General features: G+C 41.7%; 1 protein-coding gene across 1 annotated transcript in view; it reads right to left on the reverse strand.

The window, feature by feature from the left end:
• Window positions 1-1,254: 1,254 nt before the first annotated feature.
• The window catches only part of CIB2 (calcium and integrin binding family member 2), a 49,690-nt gene continuing 27,274 nt past the window's right edge, over window positions 1,255-23,670 (reverse strand). The window contains exons 4-6 of the mRNA XM_040602555.1: window positions 9,613-9,760; window positions 9,330-9,525; window positions 1,255-2,358 (exon numbers count right to left, since the gene is read on the reverse strand). Coding sequence (XP_040458489.1) covers window positions 2,337-2,358; window positions 9,330-9,525; window positions 9,613-9,760 — 366 coding nt within the window. The 3' untranslated portion in view covers window positions 1,255-2,336. The remainder of the gene's footprint in view (window positions 2,359-9,329; window positions 9,526-9,612; window positions 9,761-23,670) is intronic.

The raw sequence follows: 23,670 nt of genomic DNA on the forward strand, positions 1-23,670 counted from the left end.
CGTACTATGTTGCTCAGCTTTTTGTTACAGGAGAGGAACATAAAGCAATAAAGGGAGTTCATGCATACATTCGTATCTGCAGTATCCTACAAGATTTTTTCCTTTAACTATGGACTGGAATATTCCTTTGCAGGATGCTCCTGACTTCTTTTTCTCTTTGCTTCTCAGCTCAGACGGATGACTGCAGGGTAAACATCTGACGGCCAGCCCAGGTCTCTCTTCAACCACTTTGTGACATTCAGGTCAGGGAGAACAGGGTGACAACACACTGAACACATTCCAAGGCAACTGAGGTCCTCCTATAAGTGAGGAGGATGACCTAAACGTTGAATGACACACAGTGTCAGGAAGCAAAGAATTTTAGCTATCAGAGAGTTTAAAACACAGAAAAAAACCAGCTGATCCCGTAAGGACCTGACCTATGCCATCAGCGCCAGATCCTTTTTGTCTGAATAACCTGGCCCAGAATCTTGCAACCTGGTATTTTACCATACATACTCATCATGACAGAATAAACATCTCACAAGGCTTTCAAGATTAAATGTACGTCTTGAAAGAAATAAAAAACTATTAGGCTGACATTTCAAGGCATAGGAAGTAATTTTAACATAATCTCTCTTAATGCCAATGCCTTGCAAATTGTTTGAATCAATCAAGACATCTAACTTAATCTGCTCAAAATGAAAATGACTGAGGCTTGAATCTCTTCTTACTCAATCAAAACAGTATCAGGATGGATTTATGCTAATTTTAACTTGGGTGAATAAATCAAAGGGAATTTAGGCTCCAATTAATTTATCTAAACAGAAACCAGTAGGAAGAAGTATTAAAATGCCATAAACATCACTGAATACGATCAGTCTAAAAAATATTTTTAAAATAAATGTTATTATTAACACAGAAGTTTCATTTTCCCTAGGCTATCTTAGACAAGTCTGTCCTGTATACCTTGAATATACAGATTTCCATGGACACTTTCAATGTACAACCATACCGCTAAGATGCATACTGTGTAAATTTGAACAGCAAGCTCCAGTGCAAGCTCACCATACAGAAGAGGTTCCGAGGTAGATAAACATCATCATCCTACAGAAATGCCAAAAAGATTCATTTCTCTACTTCAACAACTTTTTCAATAAGAATAACACATTTCATCCTTTGAAAGATTTAACTTCACAGTAATTGGAATAGTGACCAGAAAGGAAATTATTGTGTGCTTAGCCCAAGAATCCTCAAAGAACAACAGAATGCGTCAAAAGTTTTAATTGTAATGACTTTGATACAGAAGCCATGTAAGTGACAGAGCCCTTCTATTGACTGTTAGAACAGTAATACACATATGATTGTCTTCAGGCCCCAGTACCTAAACAATACTGGAATTAAAAAAAAAAAACAAACTAGCTGATTTCCAGCTGGACAAGGAAGAGGAATATAGAGCTGCATTCATGCGTTTTATGGGAAAGATTGCATAGCTGGTTTAGAAAGAAAATGTCTTTTCATGTCCTTAGTAGTTCTGTGCTTCTTTAACTTCTTCATGAGTTACAGATGATCATATTCTTCCATTCAACATTATCAGCCCATAGAATAAGTAAAATGCAGGACCCTCTTTGAGAATAAAGACACAATTTTAACGTTTGTCTTGGGAAGAAATGAATCATGTATGCAGTTACCATATACAAAAGGCAAGTATTTCAAGTTTCATAAGGACACGACAATCCATGAAATACTGGTTGAAGGTAAGCACCAAACCCAGCAACTGCCATTTCAGTGACTGAAAAGCAAACCTGGGATGTGGTTGTCTTCAACATTGGGAGCTTGATCTCGACTGCGGTTCTTTCACCTAAGGCGATCTCCATGCAAGATCCCCAGCCGTACAACACAGTGATAGAGGCATCTCATTATTTAAGGCCCGTGCTCTCTTTCAAATACTCTTGCAGAAGTCACCAAAGCTAATCTTTTTGTCAATCTTTCTTTTTTTTTTTGCGCTTTTAAGAGCAGTATTAAATATTCATAAATATAAAAACTATGTAGAAATACCTTTAATAATACTCTGATGCTACCTGTTTAAAAAAAGAGAAAGAAAAGAAAACCCACCACCCACCACCCAACCATCTTTGCCAGAGTGCTTGGCCAGCAGTGAAGATACAAGTGCGACTGTTCCAAATCTCCTGTAGATTACACGATGCTTCTGTCTCTTTGTGGAGCAGAACAATTCCCGCATTCCCGCTGAGTTCTGAGAAGCCGTAAGTAGAGGGCAAAAGCCTCCAGAGTGCCTGAGATTCAGAAAGGCTGGACTGGCAAGTCATTTCTGGTAACACTGGCTCATAGAAACATCTTCAGATTCTTATGTGGAAAGTACTGCAATGGAAAGGAAAAGATTAAGAGCTATAAACACATCTGTCATTACACACAACATCCTCCTGCAAGTACAGAAAGGAAGGTGCAGTGTCATGTATCTGCATCTCTTCTCGCGCGCTCTCAGGGAGAATTGAAACATTCCAGGAGAAATTTCCATCGTCTGAAAATGTCCGCTCAGGGGGCCAAGCTCGGCATTGCGTTAAATCAAGTATAAACTGACCCATTAACTGGATACACAGCAGAGCTAAATGTTTCCCAGTGGTGCTTTGCTACGGCACAGCATTTGGGTTCCTAAACAAGGCAAATTAGGCAGATAAAGTTGCTGTTTCTCTTGCTGGGAACAAGAAATCCTGACTGTTACCTTCTTTCTACTTGCACTGTGATGGGGTGAGCAGCATGCCTTACTACTGCTACTGGTTTTCAAAACAACTCCTGAGCATCATCTTAACAGGACAAGCAAAGACATCGTAAGGAAGGCATGCTGAAAGCTCTGGGTAGCAATCTCTGCCCAGTGTTGTGGCAATATAAACTCTACGTTTTTTTCTTTCTTGACTGAAATCAGAAGGGAATATGATTTTTGTATGCATATACTGTAAATTTGATGCCTACACCGAAAGAAAACTTCAGAGGTTTGGAGTGTTTGAGAGGCTGAAGAGTTCTGGATGTACAGTTTTGGGATTTTGTTATACAAAAAGAATGCTCTACCTTAATCACTGCTATTTGATTTGAACCAGAAATTCACTTGAAGGAAACTCTGTGGTACGGATTTAGAGGAGATTAAAATTTTATACTCAGGGTGGTACCTAGGAACGTTGTATCTAGGAATTTATTCAGTCTGGACGGCACTGGAAAGTATGTTGTATAGCAGCCTGGCATACCAGCCTAAGTACTGTGAAAGAAAGTGCACCAGCACTAAAGTTTCAGAAAAAAAACCCCACAACTATAAATATCCTCACAACTCAAGAGATGTCTAGAGCTCCATAGTAATACAAATTCTTGAAAATTTAAGCCCCACATAGACAACATCTAGGAAAAAAAAAATACACAGCATTGTATGTGAAAACATTTTTGGCATGGCTCCTTAAAAAAAGTCCATCAACGTACACTTCCCTGGAGAGGTACTGATCGGAAATATTTTTATTTCTATCTGAGTGTCATTTTGGCCTCTGGAGATTAAGCTTTTTACTAAGAAGCAGCTGAAATATTCCGTGAAAAATACCGACAAAAATTATTCCCTTCCACTGTTTTCTTGCTAAGCACCTCTTGCCAGTTTGTCACTAGCTCTAATTTTAGTCCTTAAGAACTGGATAATCCGCGCATTGGACAGGTCTTATGAGCTGCACATTCCCTGCGAGGGAGCTTCTGTGGCTTCAGCCGCCAGTGGGACCGGAGCCGGACACCCACCGCTGCACAGGTGAAGGCCCCCAGAGGGTTCAAAAATCCTGCATTGCCAGTGACACCTTCTTGTTCCATCTGTTGTTTCTCTGTCCAGCTCTGGCAGCTCCCAGGCATTACTAATGTCATACTCTTCACAAACTCCATTTCAAATCCTTATAGTATGCTTCACCCTCAGGCATTCAAATAAGCTTAAACTTCCAGGATGATTTATAAAACAATTTCCTGTGGAAAACGTAACCAGTCTTGTAGAACAGAACATTTAGCTAGTGCCAGTTCAGACTGCTAATACTTCCATTAAACTACAAGCAGCTTCATAATGACAGCAATTTTGAGTGAAATAAACCCACTGGGATCAAATTTTCTGAACCAGCAGCTGTCATTATCATTTACAGCTTACTCAAGCTTCCGGGATAACAGCCAAAAATGCATGTATCTTCTTCCCTGCTCAACGATTAGCAGTGTTTTCTTCTGGTCTGAAAAAAATTCCTCAGCCACACCAGCGCAAATCAAGCAACAGACTTTACTGCATCTTCATTTGCTTGACAGCGGCACGGAGCTCGCGAAGGCTGGCTGTAGAGATCAAACCTGCACGGGGCCAGGAAGGAAAGGTCTGAGAAACAAGTGATGAGATAAGGAAAATCAGTCAACGTACAGTGGATACACTTCAGCTCATGCCAAGTCAAAACCTGGATCGTGGTGCCGAAATCACTGCCTGCTGTACATATGCTAAGTATGCCCGACAGTATGACAGCCTAAAAAAGCCCGACATACTGAGCTGCGTGAGAAAAGCGCTTCAAGAACAGAGTGCGCATTGCTGTGGGGTCTGCTCTTCAAGCATCTTCACAAACAGGGTAAAGGAAGTATTCCTTTTCATAATTTCATACTTCATTTTAGTGATGATAGTTCCTACTATAAAAAGTCATCAATGTTAGAAGTCAGGCAAGCAGAGATCACCTCCTCAGGCAACGGCAGAGCCAGGGATACAACCTGACTGCCTCGCATCCTAAGCTTCTTACTCCTGTGATGTGAAGAAGTTGCTTTTGGTGGGGGGCAAAGGCAAAGAAGAGCGTAAGAAACACTTCACTGCACATAAAAATACTCTGGAGTCTGGCAAGTTAACACCTTCACGAGGATGAGACAGCAGGTGCCAGGATGGGGTTCAGGGATCAGACACGCAGACACGCTGGTGGCCCACGGCCTCCCGGCAAAGCCCGACAGTGGCACCCACCCGGCAGCTCCAACTGCTCCTGGCAATCCCTGCCGGACCGGCCACTGCTCTGCCACCCACCTGTCTCATTTTCGCAGCTGCTGAGCAGCTGGAGGTGTAAATCACTAGGCACTTAGGCTGACCTGAATTTAAAGCCCAAAATGCATTCAACTGAGCACAAAAAGCAGAGATGTGCAAGGCCAAATGAATTTCTGACTGTCTCTGGACACTGATGGGTGGGTATTTCTTCCATGCATCTGCTGGAGATTTCAAAAGGGACAATTTTGTTTAGATGAAAATATGTTTGCACGTAGAGGAATTATAGAGGACTGTACGAGAAGTTTATTTGTAAAAAGGTTGTGATGATTGTTAAATACCTAAGGTATGAAATGTTAAAAAGGAAAAGAAAATAGAAAAAAGGGGGGGGAATTGTAGAGGAATGAAGCTGGGTTAATTAACATTGATAACATACCGCTGTGGGCTGGCTTCAGGGGCTGTGGGTTGGCCAATGTGGTTAAGGTGCAGCTATGGCTGGTTCCTGCGAAGTAGTTAAATAGCTCTAAGGGGTATGGAAGAGGAGCAGCCAAGAGAGATTGAGAAAAAGCACTGGGAGGAGAGAGAGCGCGCCCTGGATGAGGAGAGACAAGGAGAAGGCAGCAGAGGGACTGGCATGAAGAGTATGAAGAAACAGTATGAACAGTAGATGGACCTTTAAGACCTTGTGGGAGGTTGGTGGCTGTGCCAGGGCAAGGCATGCTAACTACTTACTGAAGTTAACCTGGTATGTGATGGTAAAAGACCTTGTTGCAGCTGGCTAGTTCTGAGAGTGCTGCAACATTTTCATATCTTTTTACAATATCAAGAAGATAGTTCAGGTGGCACACAGGGTGGATGATCCGCTATTCAGACGCTCGCTGTGCTTTGCACGGTCCGTGTGACACTACATAGTGACAGTGCCCAGCTGGACTGCAAACAGCCTGCGGTCCTTGCTGTGGAGGAGCACTACAGCTGAAGGCACAGAGGAGAGGAAAACAAGAGGCCTGGAATTGAGCTGGAGATAAAATCAGAAAGATAAAAGAAATCACTGCTTTAATAAATGAATCTGTAATGTGTTCAAGACTGCTACAGAGTAACTGAACTCAGTGAATAAGAACTGGGTTTTTTGTGAGGAGGGATCAGCTGCTGGTGTTGCACTCTTGTCCCGTGTCACAGGTTCTGCCACACGATAGCGTATGTTGGCTGCTATCATAGAGCACTGGCTTAGTTGTGGTCCCCAGATGGATCTTTGTGTACTTACTGTGGCCATAAAATTCAACAGATCTCGTTACAAAAGTCTAATCACTACCTCAGTTTAGAATGTAACATTTACACAGCATTTAAAAGATGAAAGTAAGCGGCTCAGGTATTAATGATGTCAGTCTGTGATGCAGTGCATGCAGAAAAAATATGACAAAGAATGACCTCAAAAATATAAAAAACATTTACAGGCAAAACTAACAGTAAACTGCAATAAGGACGAGTTACCCAGTCTCTCACGACCTTGTCAGCTTTCCCTGCAGCTGTTAGCTGGCTGAACCAGAAACTAAACCAGAGAAACTGCAAGTTCTCTTCTCAGCTCTGAGACTTCTTCCACTTACACTCTCATTTTGCAATACAGCTTTGAAGGTTAAAAACATGTTGCTGAGTTAACAGCCAGAGGCTCAGAATCACTGTTTCAGCTGGAAAGAAACCCCTTTTTTAGGTGATGTCACACCAGGAGCTCCTCAACCTGAGGACTTCAGAGCCGAATCCTGTGCCCCAGCTAATCTTCTGGACCTGAAAGGAGGGGGAAATTACCACTGCCCTTGATGCCAGGGATGGAAAAAATCTGCCTTAAATATACACATTGCCATCTTGATCATCGAGGAGACATCTCAGTAAGATGAGTTCACCATGCCACAAACCTATCAAAGTATGTGTGTTTAAACTGAGCAACTGGATGATCAGTGTTCCAACACTTCATAGCCTGGGGCTCTGAGATGATCGGTATAGTCGGTGATCCCTCCCTCTCTTTTCTCTTTACCTGATCTGGAACAAGCTCTGTACTTTTCACCTCACCCCTCTTTTTGCCCATCTTCTCGCCCTGGTGAGTATCCAGCACCCAGGTCTTTCCACTCCTTTCCTCAGCTTCCCAAAACATGACCAACTTGGAAAAGAAAAATAATTACGACAGCCATTCCAATGGCTACAGTGGCAAATACTCCTCTCTGCTACATTCTCAGGAAATGAGTGGATGGCAGAGCATCCTCCGCTTGGACCTCTCAGTCAGCAGTTTGTGAGCCTCTGCGACACGGCAGTAAAGCCAGCCAGGGCAGGGGAAGGTGTGACACCACGGCTGCTGCTGAGCCTGCATGTCTCCCTCCAGCTCCTCACCTGCCAGACCTGCTCTCCACCTGAAGACCACTTGCACATAACCTGCTCTCTATCAGACCTGTAGGTATAGTCCAGCCTTTTGATCGATTCCAGGCAACTCTACCTGACCCCAGCAGCTTCTATACAGGTAACAGTAGAAAGAAAACATTTTCTTAGCTGGAAATATATGTAAACAAAATATCAGAATACCTACTCAGCTAAGCCTCATTAGAATGATGATACGTATCTTGTTCTAAAAGTTTCCATTGATACACATGATTAATCAAGGAATGTCTGATACATTTCTAATGTATAAAAGACATTCACATTAACCTGTAGCACATCCTCTCAAGATGCTGATGTTTCTCAGGGTCAACAGGAATCACGTCCTCATGCATTACTGCAGGATCATTTTGTTAATGCCTTTCCTCAGAAATTTCATTTATGAAAGAAACAAACTGTTCTGCGTTCTGCAGACACTTAAAACTCTTTAAGCTCCATTAACATTAAGAGTATCAGTTCAAATTTTGATCTATCATAATTCTATCCTAACGTTTAGCCTTATTTCCTATGAAAATACAGTTTATTCAATCAGTCTGTGAGCTTTGCTAATCCTCTCCAGTAACTTCTGAATCCTTTGGCAGAATCCAAAACCACCTGACTGAGAGATGATTACGTTTCTGCCAATTCCCGCAAACAGGCAGCTGTGGTGTTTCACTTCATAGATAGACGCAAAATAATTCTGCACGTTTCCAGACATCAGAAAATCTACACTGATGAACCAGTCTTTGTGCCTTAACTGCAGCAAAAAATTGAAACTAAACTCCTTCCCAGATATCAGCCAACTAACTAGGAGACATAAGTCTGCAGAAACTAGAATTTACTAATTCCAACATTCCCAAAACAACTTACAATCGTACTGTACCATCCAGACAATAGTTGAATTATCTGTCTTCCCAGATGTTAGAATTTACATAATCAATTATCACCAGACAAGCAGCAACACTACCAACTTAACAAAAATATGGATGAACAAAGATTATAAAAAAACTTTTTCAGGTTATCAAGCATTTGCTATCAGACACAGTTAACTCAGACCACTGAAATTCCAGGAGGAACTGGACCCAGGTTTTAGCTTCAGCCTACTCTGCCAGTGGATTTAAGATTGAAATTTGAACTCCTCCCAGTCTGGCAGTATTATATTTTGCTGGCTGATCCACTGTCATTTCTTAAAGAAGACCTATCCTTGTATTACTAAAGTAACAGCCTTAAATATAAGTCTATGTAGAATGTTTTATTTATGTGTAAAAAGAAAAAGTCATTGTCCTTTTCAAAAGGTCTCTTTAAATAGGAAACATGCCAGAAAAACTGTCTTAGATAGCTGGGTTTTATCTACAGATTATTAGAAACTCAGCAACAAAATTTAAAAATATCAGTTATAAAAAAAACCCACCCAGATAAACACCGGATCAAAGAAAGACTGTCGTAATTAATGATTCTAATTGATTTTCTGCCACCAGCATGAACTGTACCACTGTAATAACCTCTGGCTCTTACCTTCCCAACACAAAAGACCAATGTATTTCCACATATATTTGTAATTTATACATGATATTTACACACATACCTATTCAGACACCATGGATCCTTGCTATAAGCTTAAGAACAATATGGATTTGAGCTTATAATAGAACAAAGTAGTTTCCTGAAGAAAGAACACAAACAGGGGGAAAAAGGAGATAATTAAAAGCATTGAGCTCAGAGTCTTCAGGTTAGGAGAGAACTAGAATATGCTCTAGAAAAGTGCACAGAGCTAGGGTAAGAAGTCATCCTCCAGTCAGCTCCCTGGTGAAGCACCAAAGTCTAACATTTCATTATGTAGCGTAATTACGTAACATGTATTACGCTACACAGTGATATCCTAAAAAAAAAAAAAAAAAATATGCAAGAGACTATCTTTTTCTTAAAACAATACCTGAGAAAGTCCGGTGCTTTGGAAATCATGTTTTCAAAATCTGCAAATCCTAGTTTCCCATCACCATCCATGTCAGCTTCTTCTATCACCTTCTCACACACCAGAGTGATTTCTTCTGCTGTTAGCTCTTCTCGGGTCAGCTTATTGAGGGTTTTTTCCAAGTCTGATTTACAAATGAAGTTATCTGTGTTAAAATCTAAACAATAAAAGAACCAAAGAAAAGATCACCAACAACTCTCATATTCCTTTACTCCAAACAAAAAGGCACAGAAAAGCGCAGTACCGTAGATCTTAAAGGCATAGATTGCTTTCAGCTCTCTGGGAGCCATTTCACTGAGCACAGAGAACATATCCACAAAATCGTTGAAGCTGAGGCTCCCCTCTCCATCTTCTGAGAAAGACTCCACAATCCTTTCCTTGAAGGGATTCTCCTGTGAAAAACAGATACATCTTACTTTTAGTATTTGGAAGATCAAAACACCTGCCGACTCCCTGTTAATGAGTATTTAATTCCATGGTTAGCTCTCTGAAGACAACTTTTTTTTTTTCCTTCCAAAAATGCACCTAAAAAGTCACATTTACAGGCATCAGCAGACTGTGCTGCTGCACAGCCCCACTTCTCGCCCCGAGCGTCTCAGCTCTGCTCTGAGCGATGCTCTCTGCACTGGTGCTCATCGCGTTTCTCTGGTGTGGAATATGCGCTTCATAATGTCAGAGCAAAGGTACTGAGAGTGTGAAGAGGGTAAAGGCACTGAGAGTGTGAAAAGCACTTGCCCGTAACAGGTTCCTGGCAAGGGGTCGGAGGGCCACAGCTCCCACATCAAGAAGCTAATGCACACCAGCAGGGGGTGGCAGGAGGGGAAGGAAACAGCAACCCCATGGTGGCAAGCCAGCAAAACAAACAGGACCTTTATGCCTTCTGCTGGCATCTGACTGAAGGCTGGAGGAAGGATGAAACCACTTCAAAAAGTATCTGCATTTCACTGATTGATGTGGAACCATCAATTGAACCATGTCTGTTCAATAGGGCTGCAGAGTCACATCCCAGTAGAAACTTGTAGAAAAGTCTTCCATTTTCACTCCAATACACGTCCATGCCCAGCCTCGGGTTGAACTGACTACAAATGCCAGAGTTTCAACTGAAATTTCATCTCCACAGGAGATGGTCCTAAGAACCTTTTCTAGCACCCTTCCAACCCAGCTGCTGTCAAGGCTACTCTGAGTAACACAACAGTCTAAAACCATAAACGCACAAGCAAGCATAAGTAAAGCTGCTTTATGACACTGAAGTCCAAAACAAACATCTTCAGAGTAACAAGACAACATCTTTCCATCAACTATACAAACCCCTAAGATTAATTTGTAGCTGTGTCTATAAAACTGGGAAAATCAATTCAGTTCAGTTGAGTACAAATAAAACGCATAGACATCATTTGGGCTGTGAGCAGCATCTCATGGAAGCTGTTCTACAGATCTTATCAAAGCCAAGACACCAATTAACGTGTTGATCAGCAACATGGACAGTGGGATCGAGCGCACCCTCAGCAAATTTGCCGACCCCACCAAGCTGTGTGGTTCGGCTGACATGCTGGAGGCAAGGGATGACACCCAGAGGGGCCTGGACAGGCTTGAGAGGTGGGTCAACGTGCACCCCATAAAGTTCAACAAGGCCAAGTGCCAGGTCCTGCACGTGGGTCGGGACAATCCCAAGCACAAACACAGGCTGGGCAGACAATGGATGAGAGCAGCCTGAGGAGAAAAGACTTGGGGGTGCTGGTGTCCCTGCCCATGGTGGGGAGTTGGGACTAGATCTTTAAGGTCCCTTCCCACCCAAACCATTCTATGATGCTATGATCTCCTATAAATGTAAACAACTTTCATGGTAGCGTATAGTTCATGATTTTTAATATGCATGCATAATTTTATTTAACTTTAAAAGAAGCAGCATTGTGAAAGCTCAGACTTCAATCATATATCTATTTAATTTCTTTTTTTCTGTAAGTTCAATTAGCTAAAAGGTATTCATAAACCATCCAATCATTTCACATTACTTTTCATAAAACAGCTGTATTTGAGAGGTAAATGACCAGAAAAAAATCTTATTTTTCAGTTTACTTGAATTCTTTCTTGATAACCCACACATGGAACAGATGCACCTACAGAACACATTTTCTGCACACCTGTGGAGACTAAAAAAGTACAAGCAGCACGGACAAAGCAGAGTTACATGAATAGATTGACATTTTATATTAATGTAGTAAATAAATGTAATGTAGTAAATAAAGTAATCATCTTAAAAGAGCATGAAGTACCTTACAAAAGTATTGGGCTGCTTATGCAGCTGCCTCTGAAGTGAAACTCAACAACTGCTAAATAGTGTGCAGCAGCTTACAACAAAAGCTGAAGATAAAGACGTTCAACTGAAATCACACGGAGAACTTGGAAGCGTAATGAAATTTGTCACCCACACAGAGATAACATTTAAGATACATTTTTTTATAGCCACAAATAATTAAAAACTTTCAAGGATTCTTGTTAAAAGACAAGCATAACATACGCAAGCTTAAGTTCTCTAAGAGAAATGGGAGGTGTGACTGTGCATGTGGACATTTTGAAGAACATGCAGTTCTGGGGAGCAGCCTGCCTTCCTTCTCCAGGTGACTGGTCACGGCGTGGACTCACACCACAGGATGACCCTTTGCCATGTCTAGTTCCAGGACGCAAGTACAGAGAAGTGGCCAGCCATTTGTGGGGTACAGGGCATGGACTGACCAGGCCTGTACCGCACCTACACCTATTTGTCAAGTCTAAGCAAATCTAAGAACAAGTCTCCGTGAACATCCCAGCTGGAACTTTGAGGTACTTTTTCACAGAGGCTATACTGGCCATTCACATCCTCCGAGAGCATACCTGATCCTGGCAGAAGGTTTCTACTTAATGATACCAAAGCATTCAGGATACATCAGCTGTCTAATGAGATGTCTTTGTGTCTTGCTGTTTGCATTCTAGGACTACTTCTGTGGTAGAAAATAGCTGGAGCCTGGCAGAAGGCAAATACCCATCTACTGACAAACCATGTAAGCGTGCGTGTTGATCTTCTGAGGATGGCTGAGGTCTGAGAAGCAGGCATTGGAAGCGTAATTCCATGAGACAATCAAGATTCAAAATATGCCGCTGAATGCCAAGATTTCTCCAGCCTTTCTGCCTCAGATGACAGCCAGGAATCAGGCTGTTTTAATGGATAGGTGAAGTAGGGACCACAGGGCCGTCAGCTCAAATGACAGCCCATTAAAGCAGTCAATAGTAAATTCAAATTGTCCTGCAGGATTCAATGACTGAAGTAATTCCACAATAAGGAGCATGCCTACAGATGTCAAAGGGAAGGAGATTAACGAGCTCACTGTGCTCTGAGCTGAATACTTCAGGCTGAGATCACTGCTCACATGAAGAAAAAAAAAGCCCAAAGAAAAAATTAAAAAAGAGATTAAATAGTGTAGAAAAGAGGGATTCCTGAAAATAAAAAGACAACAGCCTCAAAAAAACAGCAGGGTCACATCTCTCAAAGAGTCTCAGAATGAAAAACAACACCTCAGAATTAGCCAGATGGCTGAGAGAAAGTAATTGTAAAAGGATCCGTAACGATCGCTCACATCATGTACGCGATGTGTAGAGGAGGTATAGCAGGTGTGCATCTGGGAGTACTGCTGAGGCCGAAGTATCTGACTTGAGTGCTTGATAGACCTGTTTGTGCTGTGAATATACAGACAGACAGACGAGGGGAACGATTCTATTGTTTCAAATTGTCAGTTTACTGATAAGCCAAAGTAAGTTTCACTGGGGCTGAAACACATGCAAAAGGCCTGCTCTCTTCCTAAAGGCACATTAAAAATTAGTGTCTTTGTTGAATGTTTAATATTAGAGAATGCTAATCATCAGAATGGATGAGAAAAGATGTTAGAAAAAAATACCTTTTCTATTTCTAAAATACTATATTGCTTTCTTTAGAAAAAACCTCATCAGAACCATGTGTCATGGTAACAGTTGTAAACTGACATCTTAGAGGCAGCATTGGGTAACGAACAGGGAATACACAGATGCAAATATCCCTATCAGCAGTGAATATCAAACCCAGGACTTTCTGCATGAGAAATGCTAGGTGTGATCTCCTGGACTGAATAAACATATTGCAGTTGCATAAGATGAACTGTCTATTTGGCATGTCAGAGATCTTGAAAACACAAATGAATTAACAATGAATTAAATGGACCTAAGCATACTTCTTAAATAACTCTTTGCCAAATGGATCTCTAAAACCTAAATGAAAAATAAAATCTTTCCTCATTGATTTCTTTCCTTTAACTTTCTCATATTATGTGTCTTCAGGCAGTATATCTGTGGCTTACACAATGGAAAGTATTAGCTTACCTTCAGAGATACTTTTCACATCCTTTCTGTAATTTCATTACCTCTACTCCAAAGAGCACAGATTAGGGTTCCATCATATTTAAAGGAAAAGCCATGGGGGAAGGGAGTAAAGGGGGAAATTATACTGTTCCTTCCTAGGTTGTTTTCCCTTAAGCACTAATTGTTTAAAAAATGTATCTTTTTAAAACTAGAAACTTGCACTTGTCTTGTTATAAAGCTTTTACTGCCCTGTCACAACAAAAAGGAGAGGGGAGATAGAAACCATGAAGAATTGTTACAACTAAAACTCTGCTGTTTTGCAGATTGATGTAGTGGTTTGAGAGAATCCTCCTAAATGTGCCATCCACCTTTTTAACGATCACTTCTTCTACTCAGATGATTTTTGTTTCTGTAGAGTTTTTGAGTGTCACATAGCATCTATTCCAACATACAGACCTAGAACACCACAGAATAAACCATAACCATTAGTTTTCTAAGAAACTATTCTAAAGTTTATTCCTAAGAACGCAGCTAAATCTTACCAAGCCACTTGTTCTTTTCCCCTGCCCTGTAGTTCCCCTCACAGGCTCTAGGAAAGCCCCGCACTGACCTTCTGCCCTCTCCATTCTGGAAATGAATGGATTTAAAGCACTGCACCCTATTTTCACAAGCAGACTGCATTGTGGAAATAGGAGGTTGCAAGTAAAGGTGTAAGACAGGCCAAGATAACTAAGCCAGAGATGCTGGACAGTCATGACAAAATGCTTCTCAGTTTTATATCCACAGAAACACGATGAGCAGTTTCTCTGTTGTACTTGAACCCAAGTCCCCACTGACGATAGGGAGGATATTTACACAAACAAAGCAGCCTGCTTTGCAGACTACTGAAAGCCAGAATTCCTTTCAATGCTTTAATCAGGACTTGTTCAGAACTGATCAGAAGCAAATCTTTCTCAAATTTTCAGGAATTATTCCTAAAAAATCAGAAATTAACTCTTACCAGCCAAACTTTAATATAAAAATGGCTAAACTGTTCATTACCACACCTCCACAGGAGAGACTGGTGCTTTGGAAGGGAAGCATAAAGTGTCCCTGGAGCAGAGAAAAGCACATTTCTTTGTTGGCTTTAGGTTTATTTTTTTGCTTTTCTTCTTAAAATCATTTTTTTTTTCATGTGTAGATATTATATTCACATCATTAAAATTTTCTGCAGTGCCTACAGGGTACTGATTAAGAAAACCCTGCACAAACCCAGGTGAAGATACAGCTTAAAAAAAAAAAATAATCACATCATTCTGTCAGAATGCAGAAACGTTAAGACAGTCCAGCAGTAAGCTTAGCTCTACTGAAGGCTGCACTACGGTCACAACAGCCAAATAACAGATGATTCCAGTTGCATATGGAATTGCTTAAGTATTACAGAACATAACAGTGTATCATGGGAACATATGGTATTTTAACAAAAACTGGTTCACTAATGATAGCAGGAAACTGCAGATGATACGGGTAAAGCCCATCAAGCAGGTACAGCGCTGGAGGTCACGGAGGGAAAATGGCCCTTGCAGGGCACGTGGTTGAGACACACAGTTAAAAAGGGGCTCCAGAGCAGCAAGAGAGATCTGAAAGGGGTAACATATCCACCCAGTCCTAAGGAGGAACACCAGGATGCAGAGACAAGGAAGCTGGGACGAGCTGCAGGTGAAGCGTGGCCAGAGCAGGGGGGGGTGGGAGCAGCATCAGCCTGCCTGCTCGGCGCCACTCCCGCTGCACGGAGAACTCTGGAGACTCACTGAAGCTGCTTCTAAAATTCCATCCTGTTACCACTGCAGGATGTGTTTTCATTCTATTTTGAAGCGACTCAACATGCATTCCTGTATAAACTTACCAAAAATAGGGTGCAGGCATCGGTTCCGAACATACGACAGAGCCCCAGTGCCCCACGTGCCCTCCCTCTCCCTGGAGCAACTCCCGGGCCTGCGGCCGTCCTGTCCCGGTGGCGTGTGGAGCCATGAGCTGCCCCACTCGCTGCCACGGCTGGTGACCAGGCCTGCGAGCGTCAACCCAGTCACCGCACCAGCCAGAAGAAGAAAGCCGCCAGCTCCCAAGGGAGTGGAATGAAATGGGTTCCCCTCCAGGAAGGCCTTTGGCGACCAGCTCCTGCCAGGGGGCTGCTCTGCACCACCATGACCAGAGACCGGCCACACGCTGCTCTGAGAGCCCTGACAGCCAGGGACGTGTGTGTCACAGAGAGGGTGGCCGCCTGCCGCCTCTACAGACCGTACACCAGCTCTGCCACCGGGCGACATCCCCACATCCAGCTCTCTGAAAACGACAGGGATAACGGGAGCAAAATCAGTTTTGTTTTGAAATGAAATCACTTTTGCTTTCTACGTGGCTTCATACCAAACAGCTCATACCACTGCCACAATTTCACAGTATTAATTGCTGCACTCACGGGCACCCACATGCTCTGAATTTCCAAGGCTGCTGCCTGTGTAACCAAGTTTGTCAAAACTAGAGAGCAGAGACTGCAGTGGAACAGATGGAGCAAAGCAACTCTGTTACTTTGCTGTAACGGTAGACCTAATCAACTGAAAGTATCTACCCCGTCTTTATTTATTTACTTCTTGTCCTGACTTTCAACTTTTAAGAACCCCGAGTCAGTGAATAATTCATTACCAATTAAAGTGAGTGCGCGTCCGTGGCGGAGGCACCCGGCCCCTCAGCCAGACTAGCAGTGCTTTGGTACAGGCTGCAGAGGGGGTGCAGGCCCGAGGGGCAGTGGGCCCAGGAGTGCCCCGGGGAGCCCCCAGGCCGCAGGGGGACATGGCGGCCATCGGTGCATACGAGCCCGGGGCACCCATCGTGCCAGCAACAAACCAACAGCCAGCAGCTTTTCCAAAACTCATGTATCGAGGCACAAAGAGACGGGTGCAGGGAGTCCCACGCACACCTTCCCATCACGCCATCTGACCAGCCGCAAACTGCTCCACCCACAGACAGAGCAGCCTGAGCGCCTTCTGCCAGCAACCCCTGCATGGCAGCCACCTCCCCTGCAGCCAGGACACCTCTCACGGTTGCTCCTCAAGGCAGAGACACCTTCTACCAGTGACAGGTCTTTGGACCAGCCCAGCTTGAGTTGTCCCCAAACTGCAACTGGAGTACGTGCAGGTGACCCTCCCCTGGCACTGGGACACTGCTCACCATTGGAGATTCCTCACCCGAGACGCATTCCTTACCCAAGGCGGAGAGACTTCTTATTCACAACGGATCCTCAGAAAGCAACCGAGAGCATGCTGAATTAATACTGCTGAAACTTTACTTAATATTATTACAAACTTTGCATATATAAACCTTTAGACATAAACCGTTGACCAAACCTGGGACGAAGGCTGATACAGCCACAGCCAGACCCTCCCTAGGAACTCAGAAAGAAAGGAGGCCGTTCCGAACCTCGTGACTCAACGGGAGGGTCTTCCTCACTGTTTGTGTTCCTGGTCTCTGCATAGATCATTCTAGCTCGACTCTAACTCAGATCTCCTTTGTGTGCTTCCTCCATGTAGTAAGTAACAGGGTGAACCCTGCCATCAAGCTTCGTTAAGTTGCACTTTTACAACGTCACATTAAAACCACTTTCTCTAAATCCTTTGACTGTGATTCTTTAAGTGATCTAAATCACTCATCCGTCACAAACTGGCACAGTCAGCAGGATCCTAGATCAGGATCCACGACAAATTGGCACAGTTGGCAGGATGGCAAGTAATATCACTGATTACTTACGGAAGCATGAAATAAGTCCAGAATTCTCAGAAGAACGGGCTCATGATAACTGGTATGACTGGGAAGCTATGGACAAACAGCCAAAGGTCGCCAGTTATAAAGGATCACAGACCCCATTATAGCAGAACAAGGTTTTGCTGAACTTACCATAACCTATGCCAAACTGGCCCTGACAGACCCAGGAGACCTTTGCTGTTCAGCTGAACTGCATCATAAAAGTCAGAACAAAGATACTCTGAGTGGAAAAAGGGACTTTTGTCTTTAGTCCAAGCAGTTAAACAAGTTGAGGCACTAAGGGATCACCACAGAAAAACCCCACCAAGGCTTGTCTTGTTTTCCTTTTCCAGGAATGACACCGAGGAATGACAGCAGCCCATACTCCCTGGAGATTGGGTTAACCATCGAAGGACTGCTTATCCTCCTGGCAGGAGCAATCACCGCCAGCAGGAACCCAGTCCAGTTCACATAGCAACAGGCTCGACCCACAGGGCAGAGACCCTTGCTCCTTTTATTTATGCTAATCAATATGGCAGCTATAGTATGTTCCACACCACACGTATCTCAGTTGTGGCTGCAATCTGCTGGAACAGCAGTTATAAGGGAAGGCGATGAGGGCATCTTGCCCCCTGAGATTCAGAAGGTAACCTGGGATTACACAACTAAATTTGAAAGGGAATGGCAGCCCTGGTGGCATCTAGTTCACTCCACTGATGACCCCATGGACAGTAAAGCCACAGCTTTTGTTCCGACAATACGCAATGCTTCGGTACCTACCACATATGCAGGCACTGCCTGGGATTCAGCCACCCGGGACTGCACTCCACCTGTTCGGACACACAATATGGGCCCAACAAAACACGAACAAATGGCAAACTATTGATGCTAACGCATGCGTTATACGGGAACAACCGGGAGGTATTTGTGAAAGTAATACCACTAAGGCCTAAGACATTTGTCTTGACACCGAACAAAATGTTTGTCATTTTGAAATAGGTCCTGATGAAACCCCTGAAACTCACCTGTATATGTTGCATATGGGTGTGTTTGCATGAGAACCCTTTGTGAGTCAATTTTTACAGATAACACCATTGTAGAAACGTAATCACTCAAATACCCATGTTCATAATTTTACCTGTCACAACACACCAATTGCTACAATTTAACTACATATCGTATCAAGATTTACTGCCTACCTCCATTGGGATGAACCTTACATGGGTAAGAAAACTGTTGCAACATGATGACCTGCATCAACTGCTAAAATGAATTTGCAACAATGGCTAAAGACCCCTGACCACCGTCCCATCATGAAGCAGAGATACACCATGTCCTGGAAAGAGTGAAAAAGGATGGAGAACATCACTGGGGAGATACGTTACCCGGATGGTCACCAACAGCAACAGGAATTTTGAATCTAATGCTTCATCCAATTGTGATTTTATTAGTTCTAACAATATTACACTTATTACTTATAATAGTTTTATACGTAAAGGTTTGGGACACAACAAAGAAAAGACTCCTTGTTCATCACAAGGAACACCCCAATAATGTAATTAATAGTAATATTTTATACTAAAAGCTATTTGCTTACTGTAGATCTGCAAGTGACACCATCAAATCTTTTTTTTGCTTTGAAACACAAAAATCCTGGCTCAAAACATTAACGTGTGAGGTAAAGGTCTTTCTTTATAATAGCAGAATCTAATTTAGAAAAGTGCATTATTGATTCTGTCCATTTGTCAGAATCTGCAGTGATATTGACCTCAACATTGCCAGTAACTAGAAATGTAATGTGTATATGAAAAAAGCCAGGTGCATTGAAATTATCACTAATTTTATTAGAATTCAATAGACTCTATTTTAAGATTTAAATGTTGGCTTTGTCTTCACCTTGATGAAAATTTACTGAAGGAAAAAAGCACCAGAATTATGTATTTAGCAGCCTGGTCAAACTGCAAAGGTTAAAAGGTTTTTTTTGGTATGAGCTAGAGTTACTACCTAGATTGCTTGGACAATGAACTCTAGGGGAAACACTCTCTCCCCCTCCCCACCATCTGCACGGGTAATCACAAAATGCTCCATGACCAAGACTGACCCTCGTTTATAACTGAGATCTTGGATGGCATTTTAACATCTCCTAGTGTCAATGTTTTGAAAGAGTTATGGAGTAAGATCTAGCCTCCTCTAACTGGTATTTCACTGGAAACGAACTCACTAGTTATTGAAAGCACTTCCTCTGTGAACTGCTAGAATTCCTGAAATAAAATGAGTGGTTTGACAGCAGTATTTCTAAGGATCTTCCACAGCCTTGTGAGACCTGGGAGAAGACAGATGACAATCAACTTTACTTATGGAAGTCTATTATCATTACCACCTAACTTTGCTAAGGTAATGAGATGTGCTCCTGTATCTCAAAATCTAATCATGGTCCAGTATAAAAATTCTGGTTTATATCTCAGCTTAAGCACCAGGCTGCCTTGTAAATACAGTAGTAGCCTCCCATCTCTAAAGTTTTCGTACAATAAGCTGTTCCTTAACGTGCCCCCGAGTGTTCAACCCTGTATCACTGAAGCCAAAAAGAACCTGTGTGATTATCACTTCGTGCTTTCTTTTCTGAACTTTGCCTTGATTTTTCACACAGCAGCTATCGGCCATCTGGCAGTTAAACTCCACAGAGCCACATAACTGAGCCTGAGAATTTCATACTGCACTATCAAGATTCTAGAGATGACAAGATAAAACTTAGGGAACACCAATGGTCCACACCAGAAGTGCCAGCCAGTACAAGCACCTAAGATGCTGCAGTGATGAATGAGTTCCAGACATGTTAGAGAGAAATAAAGCTACTTACAGTAATGGATGAATGAATCAAAACCCCTGGAGGATGATACATTTTATCACCAAGATAAGAATTCCGTATTTATGCACAAGCAAAAATAGCAGTTGAAAACAGAATACTTAAAGATGCTCCCACGTACTTAGGCTTTGTGAAGCCCATGCTGTTTCATCCTGCTAGCTACTAAGAAAGCTAATTGGTTTATTTTATTATTTTATATTCATGTATGTAAGACCGTTAGCAATTTTTAGTGTATTGTTGTCCATACAACACTAATGTGCATTTTTATTTACAGCTGTCCAACCGACATGACAGCACTTCAGTAAGCCAGGCAAATATTCCTATTTCAAGATCAAGAATGTTCTTGCTTTCAGACCAGCTGCTCAGCTTCACATGACCGGTTCCAGGTAACTTCTAAGAGTAGGTCCTTTGAGTAAATCACCTCAGACAAATCTTACTGGGGCATTAAGAATAAATCCAACAGATCTAGGGATTGCTACTAAGGGACACACACGCCCTGCCCCCCAACTATAACATGGGAACTGTCATAATCATCAGTCTATCCAGCCCACCAGCCTAACGCTAACTGGAACCAGCAGCAGATAAGGCAAACATAAAAAAAAAAAAAAAAAAAAAGGTGATACGGCCATCCTTCCTATAGCATATTCTGAGATCAATGCAATGAGCATTTTGGGGACTTTAAGTTAGATATTACATCCAGTTCATAAAAACGAATAGCAATCTGTGGAATTCTGCTCTATAAAAGTACTTAAATAATTTTTGAAGGCTAATGCTGTCTTTGCCAAAATGTCTTGTGGCAACAAGTTCCTCAATACATTCACATGTTATGTCAGCTGTCTGTAATGCCATGCAATACTTCCTTGTCCTTGTGAAAAGTAGTGCATAATTGTTCTCTATTCACCTGCTGGTATCATTCATCCCATCCCACAATCTCATGGGCAGGACAAAGATGACCTAGAGCAAGTGTTCCAAGTCCCAACTTCTTGCTCTGGTGAGTAATTTAACACTATACTGCAGAATTCAGCCTAAGGGCCTGATTAGGGCTGCTCATGCCAACAACTTCTCGCAGGCTACTGACTTTGATGCCTAATTATGACTTAAATCTAATTTTAGATAAATCTGATTTGAAATCTTTGTTTCTATCTCCAAACTGGACTCAATTTGAGGTAACTAAAATGCAAGGCATTTTTGCAAAGTATTATTATTTTTGCTGTTGCCTAATTTCCTTATTTGTATAATAATAAAAGCGATACAAACATTTGTTTTCTACAAAACTTACATGAAATATTTATAATATACCTGAATGGTTAACCTATAGTAAGATATTTTAAGCAATTGGTGAACTGGAAAAAAAAAACAACTTTTCAGCAAGATCTTTATTTTAAAGTTCCATTAATACTTCCCCAGATGTACTTTTTTCATTATTAAGTATACGGGCACATAATTTAGGCTCTTTTATAAACACATAATGTTGTTGAAAAATGTTTTCTTCAATGCTGCTGATACTAGAAGTTCACATATAAACACACCCTGAATTCCACCACTGTCGTAGCCTGTTCCTACATCACACTGCGTAACACACCGGGCAAAGATGAGAAGAATGGTTTTGTTACACTACAGTACCTGCATGATTTATTAAACGTCATTCATTTTATTTGAGGTGAGGTAGGAAGGTCAACTTTGCAAGCTGTGGAGCAGGGAATTACACTTACACCCATGGCACTCAAGGACACATGCTGGGCATGGCTGATGTGAAGCTAACCTGGAGCTGGATTCTAATTAGGGGTGGGTTATGCAGCTTCAGGAGTTTGAAGGGCGAGTAGCTTTCACCAGCTGATGAAAGAACCATTTTGAAAGCTCTATTAAAAACTCATCGCACACCACAGGTTTCCATTCTGTCACTATTTCGAGCCACAATGAGGTATATATTAATTTTATTCCTATACTATGGAATATTGGTAAGGAAGGTCATTAGCAAAACAGCCCTGCCAAAATCCTTAACTATTGATAAGTCAAATAACTCAATGTAGATGTGCTACATTGATGACAGTGCCATTTATGGCTTTTAGGATAGAATTAATGCTGTCTATAGTTTTCCTGGCATTATTTATAAAATTTTAAAATTTACAATGTCTTTACTTTTTATGTGTAACTTTGGAATTAAAGCTAGCCACACCATCATCTACTTTATTACAAGGCCAACCCATCATTAGAAAGAGTATAAACATATACTAGGATTTTGCTGAGTAATTCCTTGCTTAGTGTGGAAAAGAATCCTAAATTATTTCTCAGCTCTTCAGAAACCCGAATTTCTAAGCTGTACATAGGTATCTGGTAAACCAGAGTCATAAGTGAAGGATGAAAATTTTTCAATGGCCGTCTATTAAATTAAATGCTCATATGTGTTTAATCTCTAATGTTTCCATTTATGTGAAATGCTGGTCAAACACTTTTTAATGAACATACTTTAGAGTGAAATATGCTCCTCGTTCAATAAATGGTATTGTCGCAGAACTAAACACGCAGTAAGTGTGGTAATAAAGGAACAAGCTCTGTGAACTTCAACCTGAAGACTAATTAAAATGTCTTTCACTATGTTGACTTAACCTCCTCCAAACCGAATTTCTAAAGCATTGCTTACGCTTGTACGCTTTTCCCCCAAATAATCAATGTCTTACAACATTAAGGAAGAATTTCTAAATCTTTCAAGTGAAGTGGAAGGCCACCAATTAAAAGGTTTTTATGGCATTGCTCTTAATACTTCATGCACAGTGAACAAATAGTTGTTTCTACATGATAGTAATTTGAAGATGTCAACTAATTTGCAGACATGATAAAAATAGACCATGGGACCAACGACAACATAACTGAATTAACTGTTTGAAAACTAAATGCTAAAAATCCTGTTAAAACCATATTCACTTGTTGAACTGGTAATAAAAACAAATAACATCTCAATTATTTTTGTAATGGTTGCTTTATGCTACTGCTTCTCTCATTTCTAGTTACATGGACTGTCTCTCCACTTCCTGTCACACAATGACTCCATGAGACATGGAAACTCCTGGTAATTAAGAAACCCAGTATTTACTGTGCTCTTGCAGCTGAGAAAAAAGGGGGAAACTTACTTTTGATCAGCAACGTTCTGCACACCTCAGGCAAATTTTCTATCCACACACTGAGACAAGAACTTCTGATTTCTAACCGGCCCTTCACACAGAGATCCCACCGGCTTCTAAGGGATCAATGTATACCAAGTGGAAAGATTGCTGAATGTAAGTTTTGTTCCTGCTCATTTCC

Source organism: Falco naumanni, chromosome 7, assembly GCF_017639655.2.
Source record: "Falco naumanni isolate bFalNau1 chromosome 7, bFalNau1.pat, whole genome shotgun sequence".
In the NCBI taxonomy this organism is placed as follows: Eukaryota; Metazoa; Chordata; class Aves; order Falconiformes; family Falconidae; genus Falco; species Falco naumanni.